General features: G+C 43.0%; 1 protein-coding gene across 3 annotated transcripts in view; it reads left to right on the forward strand.

Annotated features, from left to right (window-relative positions):
- Window positions 1–18684, forward strand: part of kdm6a (lysine (K)-specific demethylase 6A) — a 96603-nt gene that overhangs the window by 20432 nt on the left and 57487 nt on the right. Inside the window, exons 6-7 of one of the 3 annotated variants that reach the window (XM_055870331.1) lie at window positions 4733–4798; window positions 9971–10091. In XM_055870331.1, the coding sequence (XP_055726306.1) occupies window positions 4733–4798; window positions 9971–10091 (187 nt within the window). The remainder of the gene's footprint in view (window positions 1–4732; window positions 4799–9970; window positions 10092–18684) is intronic. The other 2 variants (XM_055870332.1, XM_055870333.1) reach the window with 2 other exon arrangements.

The following is an 18684-nucleotide window of genomic DNA, read 5'->3' on the forward strand; positions in this document are numbered from 1 at the left end:
TACGCATTGATTATGCAAGAATGGGCTGCCATCAGTCAGGATGTGGCCCAGAAGTTAATTGATAGCATGCCAGGGCAGATTGCAGAGGTCTTGAAAAAGAAGGGGTCAACACTGCAAATATTGACTCTTTGCATTAACTTCATGTAATTGTCAATAAAAGCCTTTGACACTTATGAAATGCTTGTAATTATACTTCATTATTCCATAGTAACATCTGACAAAAATATCTAAAGACACTGAAGCAGCAAACTTTGTGGAAATTAATATTTCTGTCATTCTCAAAACTTTTGGCCACGACTGTATATGCTTCAGTTATGGTCATGAAAAGGTTAAAGTGCGGGGAGAGGAACTTGATGTAGTGTGATATGCTGTGTTGTTGTGGTCATAGTGTGTGTGTGGGGGGGTGTATTTCTCTGTAAATTAACACACTCACATGTGCACGCACACACACTCAGGCTTGACAGGGATGGCTTGGTTTTGATGCTGTCGACGCGCGCACACACTGCAGTCAGTGCTCTGTCTGTGTAATCCAGTTCACGGTCGTCGTTGTCTCTCACTGTTTTCTCCTACTGCTAAAGCTGGTATTTAACCCCCTTAATTTATAATAATACAAAATTCCATAAAATCCCGTCAGTTTAAGCTAGAGATATCAGTTTGGCATTGGATGCGTCTCAATCCGCCAGTGTCGTACTTCGCATCTGCGGGTGAAAGGTCTTCTCACGAAAATGTCTGTAGCGTCCGAATGGTTTGATCTGCGAACAACCACTCTATGGAACGGGGATATTCTCACTAACATAATGGTGTTTTCCGTTTTGTTCTATTGCGCCCAGAAGTCACGGGACTTGTCTCAAGGTAACCGGTGCCGATAAAATAAAAGTAGAAGAATGGAAGTATGACTGTAGTTTTGTGCCTACCCCAAAAAAGAGGTTTAATGTGTGATGAAAAAGTGTGTGTGTGTGTGTGTGTAATACATACATACATACATACATACAGTACATTTGGAAAGTATTCAAACCCCTTGAATTTTTCCACATTTTGTTACATTACATCCTTATTCTTAAAATGATTAAATAAAAAATGTTCCTCATCAATCTACACGCAAAACCCCATAATGACAAAGCGAAAACAGGGTTTTAGAAATTGTACAAATAAAAAGATTTCCTTATTTATATAAGTATTCAGACCCTTTGCTATGAAACTCGAAGATGAGCTCAGGTGCATCCTGTTTCCATTGATTATCCTTGAGATGTTTCTACAACTTGATTGGAGTCCACTTATGGTAAATTCAATTGATTAGACATGATTTGGAAAGGTACACACCTGTCTATATAAGGTCCCACAGTTGACAGTGCATGTAAGCAAAAACCAAGCCATGAGGTCGAAGGAATTTTCCGTAGAGCTCTGAGACAGGATTGTGTCGAGGCACAGATCTGCGGAAGGGTAACAAAAAATTTCTGCAGCATTTTAGGTCCCCAAGAACACAGTGGCCTCCATCATTCTTAAATTAAAGAAGTTTGGAACCACCAAGACTCTTCTTAGAGCTGGCTGCCCGGCCAAACTGAGTAATTGGGGGAGAAGGGCCTTGGTCAGGGAGGTGACCAAGAACCTGATGGTCACTCTGACAGAGCTCCAGAGTTCCTCTGTGGAGATGAGAGAACCTTCCAGAAGGACAACCATCTCTGCAGTACGCCACCAATCAGGCCTTTATGTTAGAGTGGCCAGACAGAAGCCACTCCTCAGTAAAAGGCACATGACAGCCCGCTTGGAGTTTGCCAAAGGGCACCTAAAGGTTCTCAGACCATGAGAAACAAGATTCTCTGTTCTGATGAAAGCAAGATTGAACTCTTTGCTATGAATGCCAAGCTTCACGTCTGGAGGAAATCTGGCACCATCCCTACGGTGAAACGTGGTGGCAGCATCATGGTTTGGGGATGTTTTTCAGCGGCAGGGACTGAGAGACTAGTCAGAATTGAGGGAAAGATGAATGGAGCAAATTACAGAGAGATCCTTGATTAAAAACCTGCTTCAAAGCTCTCAGGACCTCAGACATGGGTGAAGGTTCACCTTCCAACAGTACAACGACCCTAAGCACATAACCAAGACAACGCAGGAGTGGCTTCGGGACAAGTCTCTGAATGTCCTTGAGTGGCCAATCCAGAGCCCGGACATCTCTGGGGAGACCTGAAAATAGCTGTGCAGCGACGGTCTCCATCCAACCTGACAGGACTTGAGAGGATCTGCAGAGAAGAATGAGAGAAACTCCCCAAATACAGGTGTGCCAAGCTTGTAGTGTTATATCCAAGAAGACTCAAGGCTGTAATTGCTGCCAAAGGTGCTTCGACAAAGTACTAAGTAAAGGGTATGAATACTTATGTAAATGTGATTTCAGTAGTTTGTTTTTAATACATTTGCCAAAATGTTCAAAAAACTGTTTTTGCTTTGCCATAATGGGGTATTGTGTGTCGATTGATGAAAAATGAGGAAAAAACATGTAATCAATTTTAGAAGAAGGCTGTAACGTAACAAAATGGGAAAAGTCAAGGGGTCTGAATTTGTTCCGAATGCATTCTCTCTCTGTGTGTGTGTGTGTGTGTGTGTGTGTGTGTGTGTGTGTGTGTGTGTGTGTGTGTGTGTGTGTGTGTGTGTGTGTGTGTGTGTGTGTGTGTGTGTGTGTGTGTGTGTGTGTGTGTGTGTGTGTGTGTGTGTGTGTGTGTGTGTGCATACACACACTCTACTGGTCAAACGTTTGGACACACCTAACTAAGGGTTTTTCTTTGTTTTTACTATTTTCTACATTGTAGAATAATAGTGAAGACATCAACACTATGAAATAAATAAAAAATGCAACCATGTAGTAACCAAAAAAGTGTCAAACAAATTAAAATGTGTTTTATATTTGAGATTCTTCAAATAGCCACCCTTTGCCTTGATGACAGCTTTGCACACTCTTGGCATTTTATCAGCCAGCTTCACCTGGATGCTTTTCCAACAGTCTTGAAGGAGTTACAGAAATGCGCATGCAGAGATCATCCGTTCAGCAACATCGCATCTCACAAAGACAAGGCGGTTGGAACCAAAATCTCCAATTTGGATTCTAGACCAAAGAACAGATTTCCACTGCTCTAATGTCCAATGCTTGTGTTTGTTTCTTGGCCCAAGCAAGTCTCTTCTTCTTATTGGTGTCTTTTAGTAATGGTTTCTTTGCAGTAATTAAACCATGAAGAACTGATTCACACAGTCTTCTCTGAACAGTTGATGTTGAGCTGTCTGTTACTTGAACTCTGTGTAGCATTCATTTGGGCTGCAATTTCTGAGGCTGGTAACTCTAATGAAGTTATCCTCTGCAGCAGAGGTAACTCTGGGTGTTCCTTTATTGTGATGGTCCTCACGAGAGCCAATTTCATTTAATGATGATTTTTGCGCTAGCACTTTTCTGGATTGACTGACCTTCATGTCTTAAAGTAATGATCGACTGTCGTTTCTCTTTGCTTATTTGAGTTGTTCTTGCCATAATATGGACTTGGGTCTTTTACCAAATAGGGCTATCTTCTTTATACCACCCCTACCTTGTCACAACACAACTGATTGACTCAAATGCATTAATAAGGAAAGAAAATCCACAAATTAACTTTTAAGAAGGCATACCTGTTAATTGAAATGCATTTCTGGTGCCTACCTCATGAAGCTGGTTGAGAGAATGCCAAGAGTGTGCAAAGCTGTCATCAAGGCAAAAGGTGGCTACTCAAATATAAAATATATTTTGATTTAACACTTTTTTTGTTTACTACATGATTCCATATGTGTTATTTCATAGTTTTGATGTCTTCACTATTATTATACAATCTAGAAAATAGTAAAAAATAAAAATCTCAAATGAGTAGGTGTTCTAAAACCTTTTAGCTGTAATATATGTGTGTGTGTGTGTGTATATTTTTTATTATTATTTTTATTTAACCTTTTTTATTTAACTAGGCAATTCAGTTACGAAGAAATTCTTATTTACATTGACGGCCTACCCTGGCCTAACCCAGATGACGCTGGGCAAATTGTGCCCGCTCTATTTGACTCCCAATCACTGCCGGATGTGATACAGCCTGGATTCGAACCAGGGACTGTAGTGATGCCTCTTGCACTGAGATGCAGTGCCTTAGACCACTGCGCCACTCGGCGCAATTTAATTCAAAAGTAGAATTCCTAGATTTATGACAGACACTTCATAACCTTGTTTCTTCCGAGTTTATTTACTGTCCTTTTTGCCAATTATGAATGTGTTATTCAATGTGTTTCTATGGCTTTAGTAGTAATGGCCCAAAATCTACATTTTATCCAATTTTTAAAACATTATACCTAAAGTTGACTTAAAATTCAAAATCAGATAGCTAAATGATCCATAGTATGACCCTTTTAAAAACCATTCCAGATGTCAGTTTAGCACCCCCTTCCCCCAACGTCTTAGACTATGGAATTAAAACAATGATTTTGGAGCGAGAGAATATACACTGTTTTTCCCAATTTTCAAGCAGCTAGAAAACCGTAGGAGAGGTGCCACTATAAATTACTAACTGAATAATTCAAATCACGAAAGGGATTTCCTACATTGCACCAGAGGAGTAGTAACTAAATACCCTGGGGAATGTATTACTGTACTTGGGTCCTTGTTGAGTAAGTGCTTTGCTGAGGCTGTGTAGTGCTGCTAGGTGTCTGTGGCATTGCCTGATATTGACTACTGTAGGTCCCCTTTCTCCCTGTCTAGGCCAGTGCAGCCCCCCTCCTCAGAGGCCCAGGCAGGACAGAGAAGGTAGGCCCCCTCTACTAGTTTCCATAGGGAGTAATACTGCGAGGATATGTCTTTGATGCATCTGGCTGTCATCTTGTATCTAAATGTTGTCTAGGCAGTCATTTATGCATCTACGTGTTAGTTATTTTATCAAGAATAATGCAGCTAATGTTACTGCCATGATTAGGAGCCATATTGGATCTAAATGTTATAAAGCCAACAGTCAAGCCATCCGATCAGGCTATTTTCCATTTTTGTTTTGCTTTTCTCAAATGTATTGTTGGTAATGGGTAATGCACTGGCTGCCTGAGTTTTAGATCTAAGTTTCTTCTATTGGGTTTTAAATACATGTCAGACATGCTTTTAAGTTATGTACCCAGTAGGTCCCTCAGGTCCTCTGGCACTGGCCTTTTAACTATCTCAAAGCCTAGGACCAAGAGGCATGGAAAGGCATAGCCTGCCCGAGAACCTGAGGGGGGCTGAAACTGACCTTAAAACACATATTTTTAGCTTTACTTTTCCCTAGTGTTTTTAGTTTGTCCTTTTAGTTTAAAAAAAAAATCTTATGTTTGTTGCGGAGTAAAAATGTCATCATTTATTTTCATTGTTTAAATATTTTTTCCCCCCTGTAAAGCGCATTGCGTTGCATTCCACATCTGAAGTGTTCTGTATAATTAAAGCTTGATTTAATGATTGCATTGGGGAAGCCATCCATTTAGCAATGTATACCACGAGCACGATGAGATGCTTAGGCCTTATTAAAAAGAAATGTGCTTTGCATCGGTCAACTCCAGCCATTCCATTAGCTTGTGAGGCATTCATCTATAACAGTAAATAGATACTTGCATACTTTTAAATGCTCCATTGTTTTAAGTGCAACTTTTTTGACTAGGAGATCTTTTTCAGTCTGGATGGGTGTACACAAGCTAGCCTACTTCTGAACTGTGTTCATCTACAACACCAACCCTAGTTCTGGTCCTTGCCTCCCCTTCTCCCCTGCCTTGACCTTGAGTGCCTCCAGTGCTGTCAGCCTGCCAAGTTTACACACACGGCATGACCAAAAGTATGTGGACACCTGCTCGTCGAACATCACATTCCAAAATCCTGGGCATTAATATAGAGTTGGTTCCCTCCTTTGCTGCTATAACAGCCTCCACTCCTTCTGGGAAGGCTTTCCAGTAGATGTTGGAACATTGCTGCGGGGGACTTGATCCATTCAGCCACGAGCATTAGTGAGGTCAGGCACTGATGTTGGGCGATTAGGCCTGCCTCGCAGTCTGCGTTCCAATTCATCCCAAAGGTGTTCGATGGAGTTGAGGTCAGGGCTCTGTGCAGGCGAGTCAAGTTCTTCCACACCAACTTTGACCAACCATTTCTGTATGGATCTCGTTTTGTGCATGGGGACATTGTCATGCTGAAACAGAAAAGGGCCTTCCCCAGGCTTGAATGCGGCTGCTTGACCATGAAGCTCCCGACGATCAGTTGTGCTGACATTGCTTCCAGGGTTGCAACCGAGGACAGACGATTTTTATGAGCTACGCGCTTCAGCACTCGGTGGTACCGTTCCATGAGCTTGTGTGGCCTACCACTTCATGGCTGAGCCGTTGTTGCTCCTAGGTGTTTTCACTTAACAATAACATCACTTACAGTTGACCAGCAGCTCTAGCAGGGCAGAAATGTTTGGACACACCTACTCATTCAAGGGTTTTTCTTTATTTTTACTATTTTCTACATTGAATCATTTAGTAACCAAAATTGTTAAAAACATCAAAATATATTTAAAATTTTTCAAAATAGCCACCGTTTGCCTTGATAACAGCTTTGCACACGATTGGCATTCTCTCAACCAGCTTCAAGAGGAAAGCTTTTCCAACAGTCTTGAAGGAGTTCCCACATATGCTGAGCACTGCTTTTCCTTCACTCTGCGGTCCGACTTATCCCAAACCATCTCAATTTGGTTGAGGTCGGGGGATTGTGGAGGCCAGGTCATCTGATGCAGCATGCCATCACTCTCCTTTGTCAAATAGCTTTTACACAACCTGGAGGTGTGTTTTGGGTCATTGTCCTGTTGAAAAACAAATGACAGTCCCACTTAGCGCTAACCAGATGGGATGGCGTATCGCTGCAGAATGCTGTGGTAGCCATGCTGGTTAAGTGTGCCTTGAATAAAAAAATAAATCACTGATGGTGTCACCAACAAATCACCCCTACACCATCACCTCCATCCTTCATGGTGGGAACCACACATGCAGAGATCATCCGTTCACCTCTCTGTTCACCATGGCGGTTGGAGCCAAAAGTCTCAAATTTCGACTCATCAGACCAAAGGATAGATTTCCACCGTTCTAATGCCCGTTGCTCGTGTTTCTTGGCCCAAGCAAGTCTCTTCTTCTCATTGGTGTCCTTTTAGTAGTGGTTTCTTTGCAGATATTCGACCATGAAGGCCTGATTCACGCAGTCTCTTCTGAACAGTTGATGTTGAGAACTCTGAAGCTTTTTTTGGGCTGCAATCTGAGGCTGGTAACTCTAATGAACTTATCCTCTGCAGCAGAGGTAACTCTAGGTCTTCCTTTCCTGTGGCAGTCCGCATGAGAGCCAGTTTCATCATGGCGCTTAATGGTTTTTGCGACTGCATTTGAAGAAACTTTCAAAGTTCTTGACCTTTTCCGGATTGACTGAACTTCATGCGTTAAAATAACGGACTGTCATTTCTCTATGCTTATTTGAGCTGTTCTTGCCATTATACGGACTTGGTCTTTTACCAAATAGGGATAACTTCTGTATACCCACCTTGTCACAACACAACTGATTGGCTCAAACGCATTAAGAAGGAATGAAATTCCACAAATTGACTTTTAACAAGGCACACCTGTTAATTGAAATGCGTTCCAGGTGACTACCTCATGAAGCTGGTTGAGAGAATGCCAAGAGGCATAGGGTGGCTACTTTGAATAATATAAAATATGTTTTGAATTGTTAACACTTTTTTGGTTAATACATGATTCCATATGTGTTATTTCATAGTTTTGATGTCTTCACTATTATTCTACAATGTAGAAAATAGTAAAAAATAAAGAAAACCACTTGAATGAGTAGGTGTGTCCAAACTTTTGACTGGTACTGTATATAGTATAGCCCTTCTCTCTCCCAGGGGAAGGGAGTTCCACATGGGGGGAGGGGGGATACAGAGAAGCGGGTCATTTGGGTTTCTCCCTCAATGTAGGACATGTTACATCACCAGCTAGAGACTTCAGAGGAATTCAGAGCTGAAAGATGTAATGTTACCTCATAGGGCCAGAGCAGTGGTCACCAATAGAGATTGGGGGGAAAATTGACAGTTACATATCGGGATATTATTTTTTGAAGATGTATCGTTTTGACAATATAGCAATATTATTTTTGCGCTAGTTGACTGTACCTGCACCGCAAGTTGACTGTACCTTTTGTTTTCAGCTCTTTTTATTGCCATGACTGATCAAAAGTAGTTATCTCGCTTATCTCTCTGCAGCAGACATGGTGAGCAATATGTTTGGAACATCAAATCGCAAAAAAATCACAGTATCGAATTGCAATTATTATTATTTTTTATTTTTATTTTTTATTATTATCATTTTTTTTTTAAATTTGATCCCCTTTTCTCACCAATTTTCGTGGTATCCAATCGCTAGTAATTACTATCTTGTCTCATCGCTACAACTCCCGTACGGGCTCGGGAGAGACGAAGGTCGAAAGCCATGCGTCCTCCGAAGCACAACCCAACCAAGCCGCACTGCTTCTTTAACACAGCGCGCCTCCAACCTGGAAGCCAGCCGCACCAATGTGTCGGAGGAAACGTGCACCTGGCCCCCTTGGTTAGCGCGCACTGCGTCCAGCCCGCCACAGGAGTCGCTGGAGCGCGATGAGACAAGGAAATCCCTACCGGCCAAACCCTCCCTAACCCGGACTACGCTGGCCCAATTGTGCGTCGCCCCACGGACCTCCCGGTCGCGGCCGGCTGCGACAGAGCCTGGGGGCGAACCCAGAGACTCTGGTGGCGCAGTTAGCACTGCGATGCAGTGCCCTAGACCACTGCGCCACCCGGGAGGCCCTTATTATTATTTTTAACTAGGCTGTCTGTCAGTTAAGAACAAATTATATTTTACAATGATGTTCCTACCTCTGCCAAACCCAGACAACGCTGGGCCAATTGTGCGCATCTCTGTGTATGGCAATACATGCCGTATCGGCACCAAAGTATAGTGATAATGTCGTATCGTTAGTTCCCTGGGAATTCCCAGTCCTAGTCACCAACATTGTTCCTGGAGAGCTACAGGGCTAGAGCAGTGGGTTATATTGCCTACATCAGATTCATAATACAACACGACTTTGTCACTAATAACTTAACTCTGGTATAATTGGGGTTCAGTCAGAGAACACTTGGTATTGTTTAGTGTTCTGCCTCTTATCTGTCTGTCCTGTAGAAGGTATTCTCTGTTAGCTTGTCTGCCGTTTGCTCTGTGTCTCTGCCAATCTGTTCCAGCCTAGAGAAGCTGGAGCGCCTAGCTCTCTGGAGGGAACAAATGAACGAGAGCGGGAGGAAGGAAGGATTGGAACAGGGATAGGAGGGGGAGAGAGGCCAATGGGTTCAGAGTGCTTTGCTTCAGCACAGCAGCGTGTGTGTGTGCGTGTGTGCGTGCGTGCGAGCGAGCAGTGCACAGGCAGCCTCAGCAGTGAGATCAGTGTTTCTACTGTAGTCTCTCTTGCTGTGGCAGACCTCTGTGGTGACATACGATAGCCTTTGTTTTCACAACCGCACTGTGAGTGGATTTATTTGTGTACGTTGTTATAGTTGGTTTTTATTTGTAAGATATGTGTATTTGTATAGGAGAGGGGTGGAGCATGTTTGTTTTGTAGCCTATCTGGGGTGTCTTATTTGTTTTTGGTTTATATCGGGGTGGTTGTGGGTGGGGGTAATTTTGATGACAGCGGTGCTTGCTCTTCTGCTCTTTCACTCACACACTTCAGGAATGCTCTAGCAATCAGAATCAACAGTCCTTTAGTTCTTTGCCTCGCTCTATTTGTATCCCAGGAGAAAAAGCACCCTTATGTTATTTCCACACATTTTTGCTTTTGGGAATGAGAGTATTTTTTTAATGTGTCGTGTTTTGTTCCACCCTATGTTTAACCCTCTCCTGTGTCTCTGTGTGTGTGCAGGGCGATAAAAGCGTTTCAGGAAGTGCTCTATATTGACCCCAGTTTCTCCCGAGCCACGGAGATCCACATGAGACTGGGCCTCATGTTTAAAGGCAACACAGATTATGAGTCAAGTCTAAAGGTATGTACTGCTAATACTACTACTATTAGTACTACTATTATTAGTACAACTGCTTCTACTACTACTATTAGTACTACTGCTGCTACTACTATAACTGCTACAGCACAGTATAAGCCTAGGTATGTATCATAGCTAGTAATGTACACACCCCTATGGATATCGCCTGCACACACAGCAGCCCTCCAGGACCAGGAGTGACCTAGTGCCCCAGTCCCTTGTGGCTCAGTTGGTAGAGCATGGCCTTTGCAATGCCAGGGTTGTGGTTTTGATTCCCACGTGGGACCAGTATGAAAAAAGTATGAACATCTATGCACACACTACTGTAAGTCACTCTGGATAAGAGCGTCTGCTAAATGACTGAAATGTCATGTAAATATCAACAGGTCCCGAATCAGAACAGGTCCCGGTAACTAATGGGGTTAGCAGCCTCTCTTCTACCTGTTCAAAACAGGTCCTTCATGACCCTATGGTAAAATATGAGACAGGCTATCTTCCCTGCTGGATTAAGTGTAAGAATAGTGTGTTGTTTGGTGGGTGTGTAGGCCTGTGTTGGGCCATTGACACTATAAGCCAGGGTGGCTCTCTGTTTCTATTCATATGTGAATGTGTACTTTTGTTTTGTCCAGACCAGACAGAGAAATGCACACACCAACCTGAGGGCTTCTGACCCAGACAGTGTCGGAGCTGCCATACATTTGATAGGTGTTAGGTGTGTGCGTGTGCATTTGATAGGTGTGCTCTTATTCCCTGTAGAGCTCATAGAAGGGTTAGCTGTAGTAGTCTGTCGGCTTTTGACTGTTTCTGAGGAGTCTTTTACAGCCAGCCAAGGCTGTAACTATGGGTTTGCATGCAGTATATTTGCTAATGGTCATAGTCCTGAGGGATCTGTCCAAATAAGGCCGCATCAGCTGCAGCTTTCCCTCCCAGCATGTTGAATTCCATCACCCTAGACAGTAGTGTTGTCACGATACCCGTATCGCGATACTACAATACCAGATTTTCCTTGGCAATAAAGAAAACCAGAAGCAGACTTCTCTCTATGGCCCTTTAGCCTACTTTTGTAAAATATTATGTGCTATAGCTTGCAAGTGAAACAAATGTGACTCTGGGTGACAACCTAATGCATTTTGTTTTCCAACATTTCCCAACATTATGACTGTTTTCCTCAAGAAATATAGTCTGCTTCATGTTTTGTTTCCTTTGCTCCCTTACTTCCCAGTACTAGATTGTGACTTACTGTAAATACCTGTTGTAGCTTCACTATATAGCTGGGTTGGCTGTGGATGGATACACATGTTTGTGTCTGATTCATGTGCTACTGAAAGAGGTCAGAGGAGCCATGTTCTCTCTGAACTCCCAGACTTAGGGCAGCAACAGCACTATGTCTGGGAGTAAAGGGATACTTTGGATTTTTTTTTAACTACTTTTCCAAAGTCCGATGAACTTGTGTATAAAAATGTTATGTCTCTGTGTCCAGTATTAAGGAAGTTAGCATGCTAGCAAATATTCATAGGCTAGCATTGGCTTGCAAAACTACCTCTAACTTCCATATACTGGACACCGAGACATAAAAATGGTATCCACGATAGGGTTGGGTGTTGTCCAGATTTTGATACAGTCATAACTTTTCTGTACCATACCGGGGTATACTGTATTACTGAATGTGCACACAAGGGCCGCTATTTCCAAAAATATATCATTTCAATTTTTTATGCACAAAACTGTTTACGCAACAGGGATCTTGATCCAGGACGGGACTGAATGACTCTGCTGTAACCAAAGAAGCTTGATCTTGACATCTAGCAAGTTAGCAAACCAAATGCATAGCTGGAGCCCTGAACTGGATATGATTTGACAAATCTTACATTTCTTATAGTTCTATTTAACTATGTATACCGAACAAAAATATAAACTCAACAATTTTTACTGAGTTATAGTTTATATAAGGAAATCAGTCAATTTAAATAAATAAATTAGGCCCTATTCACATAACTGGGCAGGGGCGCAGCCATAGACCCACCCACTTGGGAGCCAGGCCCAGCCAATCAGAACGGGTTTCCCCCCACAAAAAGGCTTTATTACAGACAGAAAAACATATCTAAAATGACGTTGGAGGCGGCTTATGGTAGGGAAATGAACATTAAATTCTCTGGCAAAAACTCTGGTGGACATTCCTGCCAATTGCACGCTCCCTCAACTTGAGACAACTGTGACATTCTGTTGTGTGACAAAATGACACATTTTAGAGTCCTTCTATTGACCCCAGCACAAGATGCACCTGTGTAAGGATCATGCTGTTTAATATAATGTTTATTCAGTTTCTTGATATGCCACACCTGTCAAGTGGATGGATTATCTTGGCAAAGGAGAAATGTTCACTAACAGGGATGTAAACAAATGTGTGCACATAAGTTCAGTGAAATAAGCTTTGTGTGTGTGTGAAACATTTCTGTAATCTTTTTTTTTAGCTCATGAAACATGGGTCCAACACTTTACATGTTGCGTTTATATTTTTGTTCAGTATATATAAAATATACATCTTAAAATGTAGACCAATCGATTGGTCGAAAGAACAGACAACTCAGTTGACATTTATTTTATTTATTTATTCAGGGACTAAGCTGACCCTTACTAAAAAATCGTCTTCGGTGACAGAGAGGCAGTTGTCTGTTCTTTTGCCCAAACGATTTATTGAACATTTTGAAAGGGTATTTTTCCATATATAGATGCATCCTATGTGTTTTAATCAAATCAACTATATGCACTGAGCTTGTCTGATGCTATAAGCACACTGTTTGATTAAATAATTAAGACACACAAATTACTAGATGGAGTCCTACTGCAATTGATTTGATTGTGCCGATCTCAGACTTCCTGTGTTGTGTAAAAATAATAATAATGAAAAATAAAATAAATGACCAGCGAGCGACTGTGACTAGCACCCGTAGTCCCTTTCTCATACCTGCTGCAGCAACCACCACAGGACATCAACAGTGTTTATCGTGTTGCTGAAGCTGCAACATAATTACAATAATTTCTGACAGAAAAGTTCTGTTACCAAAAGCCCTTGTTTGTTTAGGAAAAACATTCCCTTTTCCCTTAACCTTTGCTCTCTTTACATGACACGTGTATGCATCGATAGGGCCGGACCTATAGCATATCATAATCACATCAATAAATTGGTTATAACAAACTCTGAACACCGTAACACGTGACAGCAAAATGGATGCAGAGGACGTGACAAATTAACATGAAATGGGGCTGGTTTACTAGTTGCTCAGGAGTTAAAGGGAGAGTCAGATGTGTGGAATAAATTTGACAAGTTGTGGAAAATACTGGAGATCAAGTAAGAGAAGGTAAGGAGCTGCGTGCATATTATGTGTCCCAAAAAGGTGCTGTTAGATTACAATTTTTTTTTAAACATTTTTGGAACAATGTAAACAACATTAAATACATTTAGCGTACAATTGTTTTTTTTGTTTTGGTTAAACCTTTATTACAGCAAAGACTAAACAATTGCATGAATTTGAGAATGCAATTGCCGAAATGGAACGGTTGATTTATTGTTTACGCAAATTATTCAAGGGTCGTTTAGATGTTGTCCGGTTTTAGGCATGGCTCGCAGTCAACGTTCCAATTCATCCCAAAGGTGTTCGATGGGGTTGAGGTCAGGGCTCTGTGCAGGCCAGTCAAGTTCTTCCACACTGATCTCGACAAACCATTTCGGTATGGTTCTCGCTTTGTGCATCGGAGCATTGTCATGCTGAAAAGGGAAAGGGCTTCTGTTGCCACAAAGTTGGAAGTAGAGAATCATCTAGAATGTCATTGTATTGGTCACATACACATGGTTAGCAGATGTTAATGCGAGTGTAGCGAAATGCTTGTATGCTGTGGCGTTAAGATTTTCCTTCAATTGAACGTATCCCGAACCATGAAAAATAGCCCCAGACCATTATTCCTCCTCCACCATTCTTTACAGTTGGCACTATACAGTGGGACAGGTAGCATTCTCCTGGCGTCCGTCAAACCCAGAGTCATCCGTCAGACTGACAGATGGTGAAGCGTGATTCATCACTCCAGAGAAGGCGTTTCCACTGCTCCAGAGTCCAATGGCGGCGAGCTTTACACCACTCCAGCCAACGCTTGGCATTGCGCATGGTGGTCTTAGGCTTATGTGCGGCTGCTGGGCCATGGAAACCCATTTCATGAAACTCCCGACGAACAGTTCTTGTGCGGACATTGTCTCTAGAGGCAGTTTGGAACTCTGTAGTGAGTGTTGCAACCGAGGACAGGCAATTTGTACTCGTTACACACTTCAGCACTCGGCGGTCCCATTCTGTGAGCTTGTGTGGCCTACCACTTCGCGGCTGAGCCGTTGTTGCTCCTAGACGTTTCCACTTCACAATAACATCATCTATCTAAAATCATACTGTCGGTATACGGTATATTGCTGAAGCTCATGCAAACTAGCCGTTTGCGAAAGGCACTCAATAAATATAACATCTGTGATCTCAATCTTCCTAGCTCCTATTTGTGCCTTTACCTCTATTCCAAAGTAATGTTATATACAAAAAGACATGTTAAGCTCCAACATTGGTACATTGTGGGAGGCAACCCTTTTTGTCTTGAGAGACTAGGAGCCATGGGGAGATTTGTACCCAGGATGGGTTCTTAGACTGGTGAGATGAGCCGGGATTCCCTGGGAGAGGAGGGGAAAGAGCCAGGTGTCTAGTGTTTCTGGTCCTGCACTGGCTCGCCCTTGCTTGGCTGCTGACTGCTGTGTGTGTACAAGAAGCAGTATTGAACTGAACAGGCTGCACACGTGCTGCACGTCCTCCCTTGCCTTAGTCACATACACTCCCCACTGAGCTCTACGGCACCCTGCCAGCCACACAGGCGTGCACACACACACTGGCCCAGTTATCTATGGAGAGAAGGAGGAGGAGGTGTGAGCAGAGAGAGAGAAAATAATAGAGTTGGGAGGAGAGATGGAGACGGTATGAGTAGAGGGGGAAAAATGAATGAGAAGAAGGGAGGCTGAGTGATGTGTGTAAAGGAGGGGAGAGAGAAGGGAGGGGTGTAGACCTCAAAGCATACGGCCTTTGCGACAATTGCTTTTCCTCCTTCCTGACAGAGCGGGAGGAGGGAGGAAGGCAGTGGTAAGTTTGCTGGATGGAGAAAAGGCTTAGCCATAGTAACAGTTTAGAAATGCTGTTAGTATTTTCATGTAAAAGGAATCAATGAGCCAACCTATGGAAACACTCAGCCATTTTACATAGAATTTATGTCTTGCCAGTTACCAACAGCTGTTACTGTACCTACAACACACACCTACCCCACAATGTAAGCTGTGAGAGAGGCAGAACAAGAGAGTGAGAGGGAGGATGAGAGTAATTGACTGGTGCATATTAGTCAGGTGATGAGAATCGTCCTTCCTGTGTGACCATAGAGAATATTCTCAGCTGGAGGAGAGCGAGAGAGAGGGGGAGGAAGAGGAGAGAGGGTGTCTGCCTGCTTGCCTGGAGTTATTGTCATCTCTCTCCTCTCTCTATTGCAGCCGTCTGCTAAATAGGAATCAGTGACACAGAGAAGGAAGAGAGTGGAGAGAGAGAGCAAGAGGGGGGGAGGAAAGGCAAGCTGACAATCCTGCCGCATTATCTGCCTGGTAGTGGAGCGATAGAGAGCTATAGAGGGAGGGAAAGGGAGAGAAGAAGAGGGCTGCTGGAGGATGTAATGGCGTTTAAGGGAGTTCCTGCACCGCACAAAAGGCTTGGCATGTATGGGTATTGTATTGCATTTGTGTTTGATGTGGTGATATATTCTCAATGACCAGTGTGTGTGTGTTATTGATTAGGTGTGTGTGGCTTTGAAGATATGTGTGTGTTTGACCCAGTTAAATCTCCCACTCCTCGGTTTGTGTGTGTGTGTGTGACAGTAATGACTGTGTGTGTTAGCAGAGGCTCACTCCCTGCCAGCCCTAACTGAGGTGTGAGAGAGCGAGAGGGAGGGAGGTTGGCTGAGCTTCCCTGATTTTTATGTCTGACATTGACCGCTTCTGCTGCAAGGCCGATGATTCTTAACTGTGTGTGACACCTTATGTTTATTTTAGACCGGCGCCTCTGTCTGCAGCACCATGTTATGATGCGGATGTTGTGCCTGGTCTTGCTGCAGGAGCTTTGATTTGGGTTACAATCTCTTGCCTCCATTTTCCAGTGTTGCGTTACCAGTAGAAACTAAAAGTCAGTGTCTACGTATGGTACAGTATGGCCTTTCTAATGCAGTAAGCTATGCTCTGTAGGTGTGTCCTAGTCACAGGCTGGTGAGATGGCGAGAAGACATTGTAAAAGACAGGACACTGTTGCAAATCAAATAGTAGTCACATGCGCCGAATACAACCGGTGTAGACCTTACAGTGAATTGCTTACTTAGTAGCCCCTAACCAACAAGCAGTAAAAAAATAAATAAATACAGATAAGAAATAAAAGTAATTAAAGAGCAGCGGTAAAATAACAATAGCAAAACTATATACAGGGGGGTACCGGTACAGGATCAATGTCCGGTTATTTGAGGTAATATGTACATGTACAGTGGGGCAAAAAATTATTTAGTCAGCCACCAATTGTGCAAGTTCTCCCACTTAAAAAGATGAGAGAGGCCTGTAATTTATCATAGGTACACTTCAACTATGACAGACAAAATGAGGGGAAAAAATCCAGAAAATCACATTATAGGATTTTTAATGAATTTATTTGCAAATTATGGTGGAAAATAAGTATTTGGTCAATAACAAAAGTTTATCTCAATACTTTGTTATATACCCTTTGTTGGCAATGACAGAGGTCAAATGTTTTCTGTAAGTCTTCACAAGGTTTTCACACACTGTTGCTGGTATTTTGGCCCATTCCTCCATGCAGATCTCCTCTAGAGCAGTGATGTTTTGGGGCTGTTGCTGGGCAACACGGACTTTCAACTCCCTCCAAAGATTTTCTATGGGGTTGAGATCTGGAGACTGGCTAGGCCACTCCAGGACCTTGAAATGCTTTTTACGAAGCCACTCCTTCGTTGCCCGGGCGGTGTGTTTGGGATCATTGTCATGCTGAAAGACCCAGCCACGTTTCATCTTCAATGCCCTTGCTGATAGAAGGAGGTTTTCACTCAAAATCTCACGATACATGGCCCCATTCATTCTTTCCTTTACACGGATCAGTCGTCCTGGTCCCTTTGCAGAAAAACAGCCCCAAAGCGTGATGTTTCCACCCCCATGCTTCACAGTAGGTATGGTGTTCTTTGGATGCAACTCAGCATTCGTTGTCCTCCAAACACGACGAGTTGAGTTTTTACCAAAAAGTTCTATATTGGTTTCATGTGACCATATGACATTCTCCCAATCTTCTTCTGGATCATTCAAATGCTCTCTAGCAAACTTCAGACGGGCCTGGACATGTACTGGCTTAAGCAGGGGGACACGTCTGGCACTGCAGGATTTGAGTCCCTGGCGGCGTAGTGTGTTACTGATGGTAGGCTTTGTTACTTTTGGCCCCAGCTCTCTGCAGGTCATTCACTAGGTCCCACCGTGTGGTTCTGGGATTTTTGCTCACTGTTCTTGTGATCATTTTGACCCCACGGGGTGAGATCTTGCGTGGAGCCCCAGATCGAGGGAGATTATCAGTGGTCTTGTATGTCTTCCATTTCCTAGTAATTGCTCCCACAGTTGATTTCTTCAAACCAAGCTGCTTACCTATTGTAGATTCAGTCTTCCCAGCCTGGTGCAGGTCTACAATTTTGTTTCTGATGTCCTTTGACAGCTCTTTGGTCTTGGCCATAGTGGAGTTTGGAGTGTGACTGTTTGAGGTTGTGGACAGGTGTCTTTTATACTGATAACAAGTTCAAACAGGTGCCATTAATACAGGTAACGAGTGGAGGACAGAGGAGCCTCTTAAAGAAGAAGTTACAGGTCTGTGAGAGCCAGAAATCTTGCTTGTTTGTAGGTGACTAAATACTTATTTTTCACCATAATTTGCAAATAAATTAATAAAAAATCCTACAATGTGATTTTCTGGATTTTTTCTCTCATTTTGTCTGTCATAGTTGAAGTGTACCTATGATGAAAATTACAGGCCTCTCATCTTTTTAAGTGGGAGAACTTGCACAATTGGTGGCTGACTAAATACTTTTTTGCCCCACTGTAGGTAGAGTTATTAAAGTGACTATGCATAGATGATAACAACAGAGAGTAGCAGTGGCGTAAAATAGGGGGGCAATGTAAATAGTCTGGGTAGCCATTTGATTAGATGTTCAGGAGTCTTATGGCTTGGGGGTAGAAGCTGTTTAGAAGCCTCTTGGACCTAGACTTGGCACTCCGTTACCGCTTGCTGTGCGGTAGCAGAGAGAACAGTCTATGATTAGGGTGGCTGGAGTCTTTGACAATTTTTAGGGCCTTCCTCTGACACCCACATGTATAGAGGTCCTGGATGGCAAGGAGCTTGGCCCCAGTGATGTACTGGGCCGTTCGCACTACCCTCTGTAGTACCTTGCGGTCGGAGGCCGAGCAGTTGCCATACCAGGCAGTGATGCAACCAGACAGGATGCTCTC

The sequence above is a fragment of the Salvelinus fontinalis genome, chromosome 19, assembly GCF_029448725.1.
Source record: "Salvelinus fontinalis isolate EN_2023a chromosome 19, ASM2944872v1, whole genome shotgun sequence".
Classification (NCBI taxonomy): Eukaryota; Metazoa; Chordata; class Actinopteri; order Salmoniformes; family Salmonidae; genus Salvelinus; species Salvelinus fontinalis.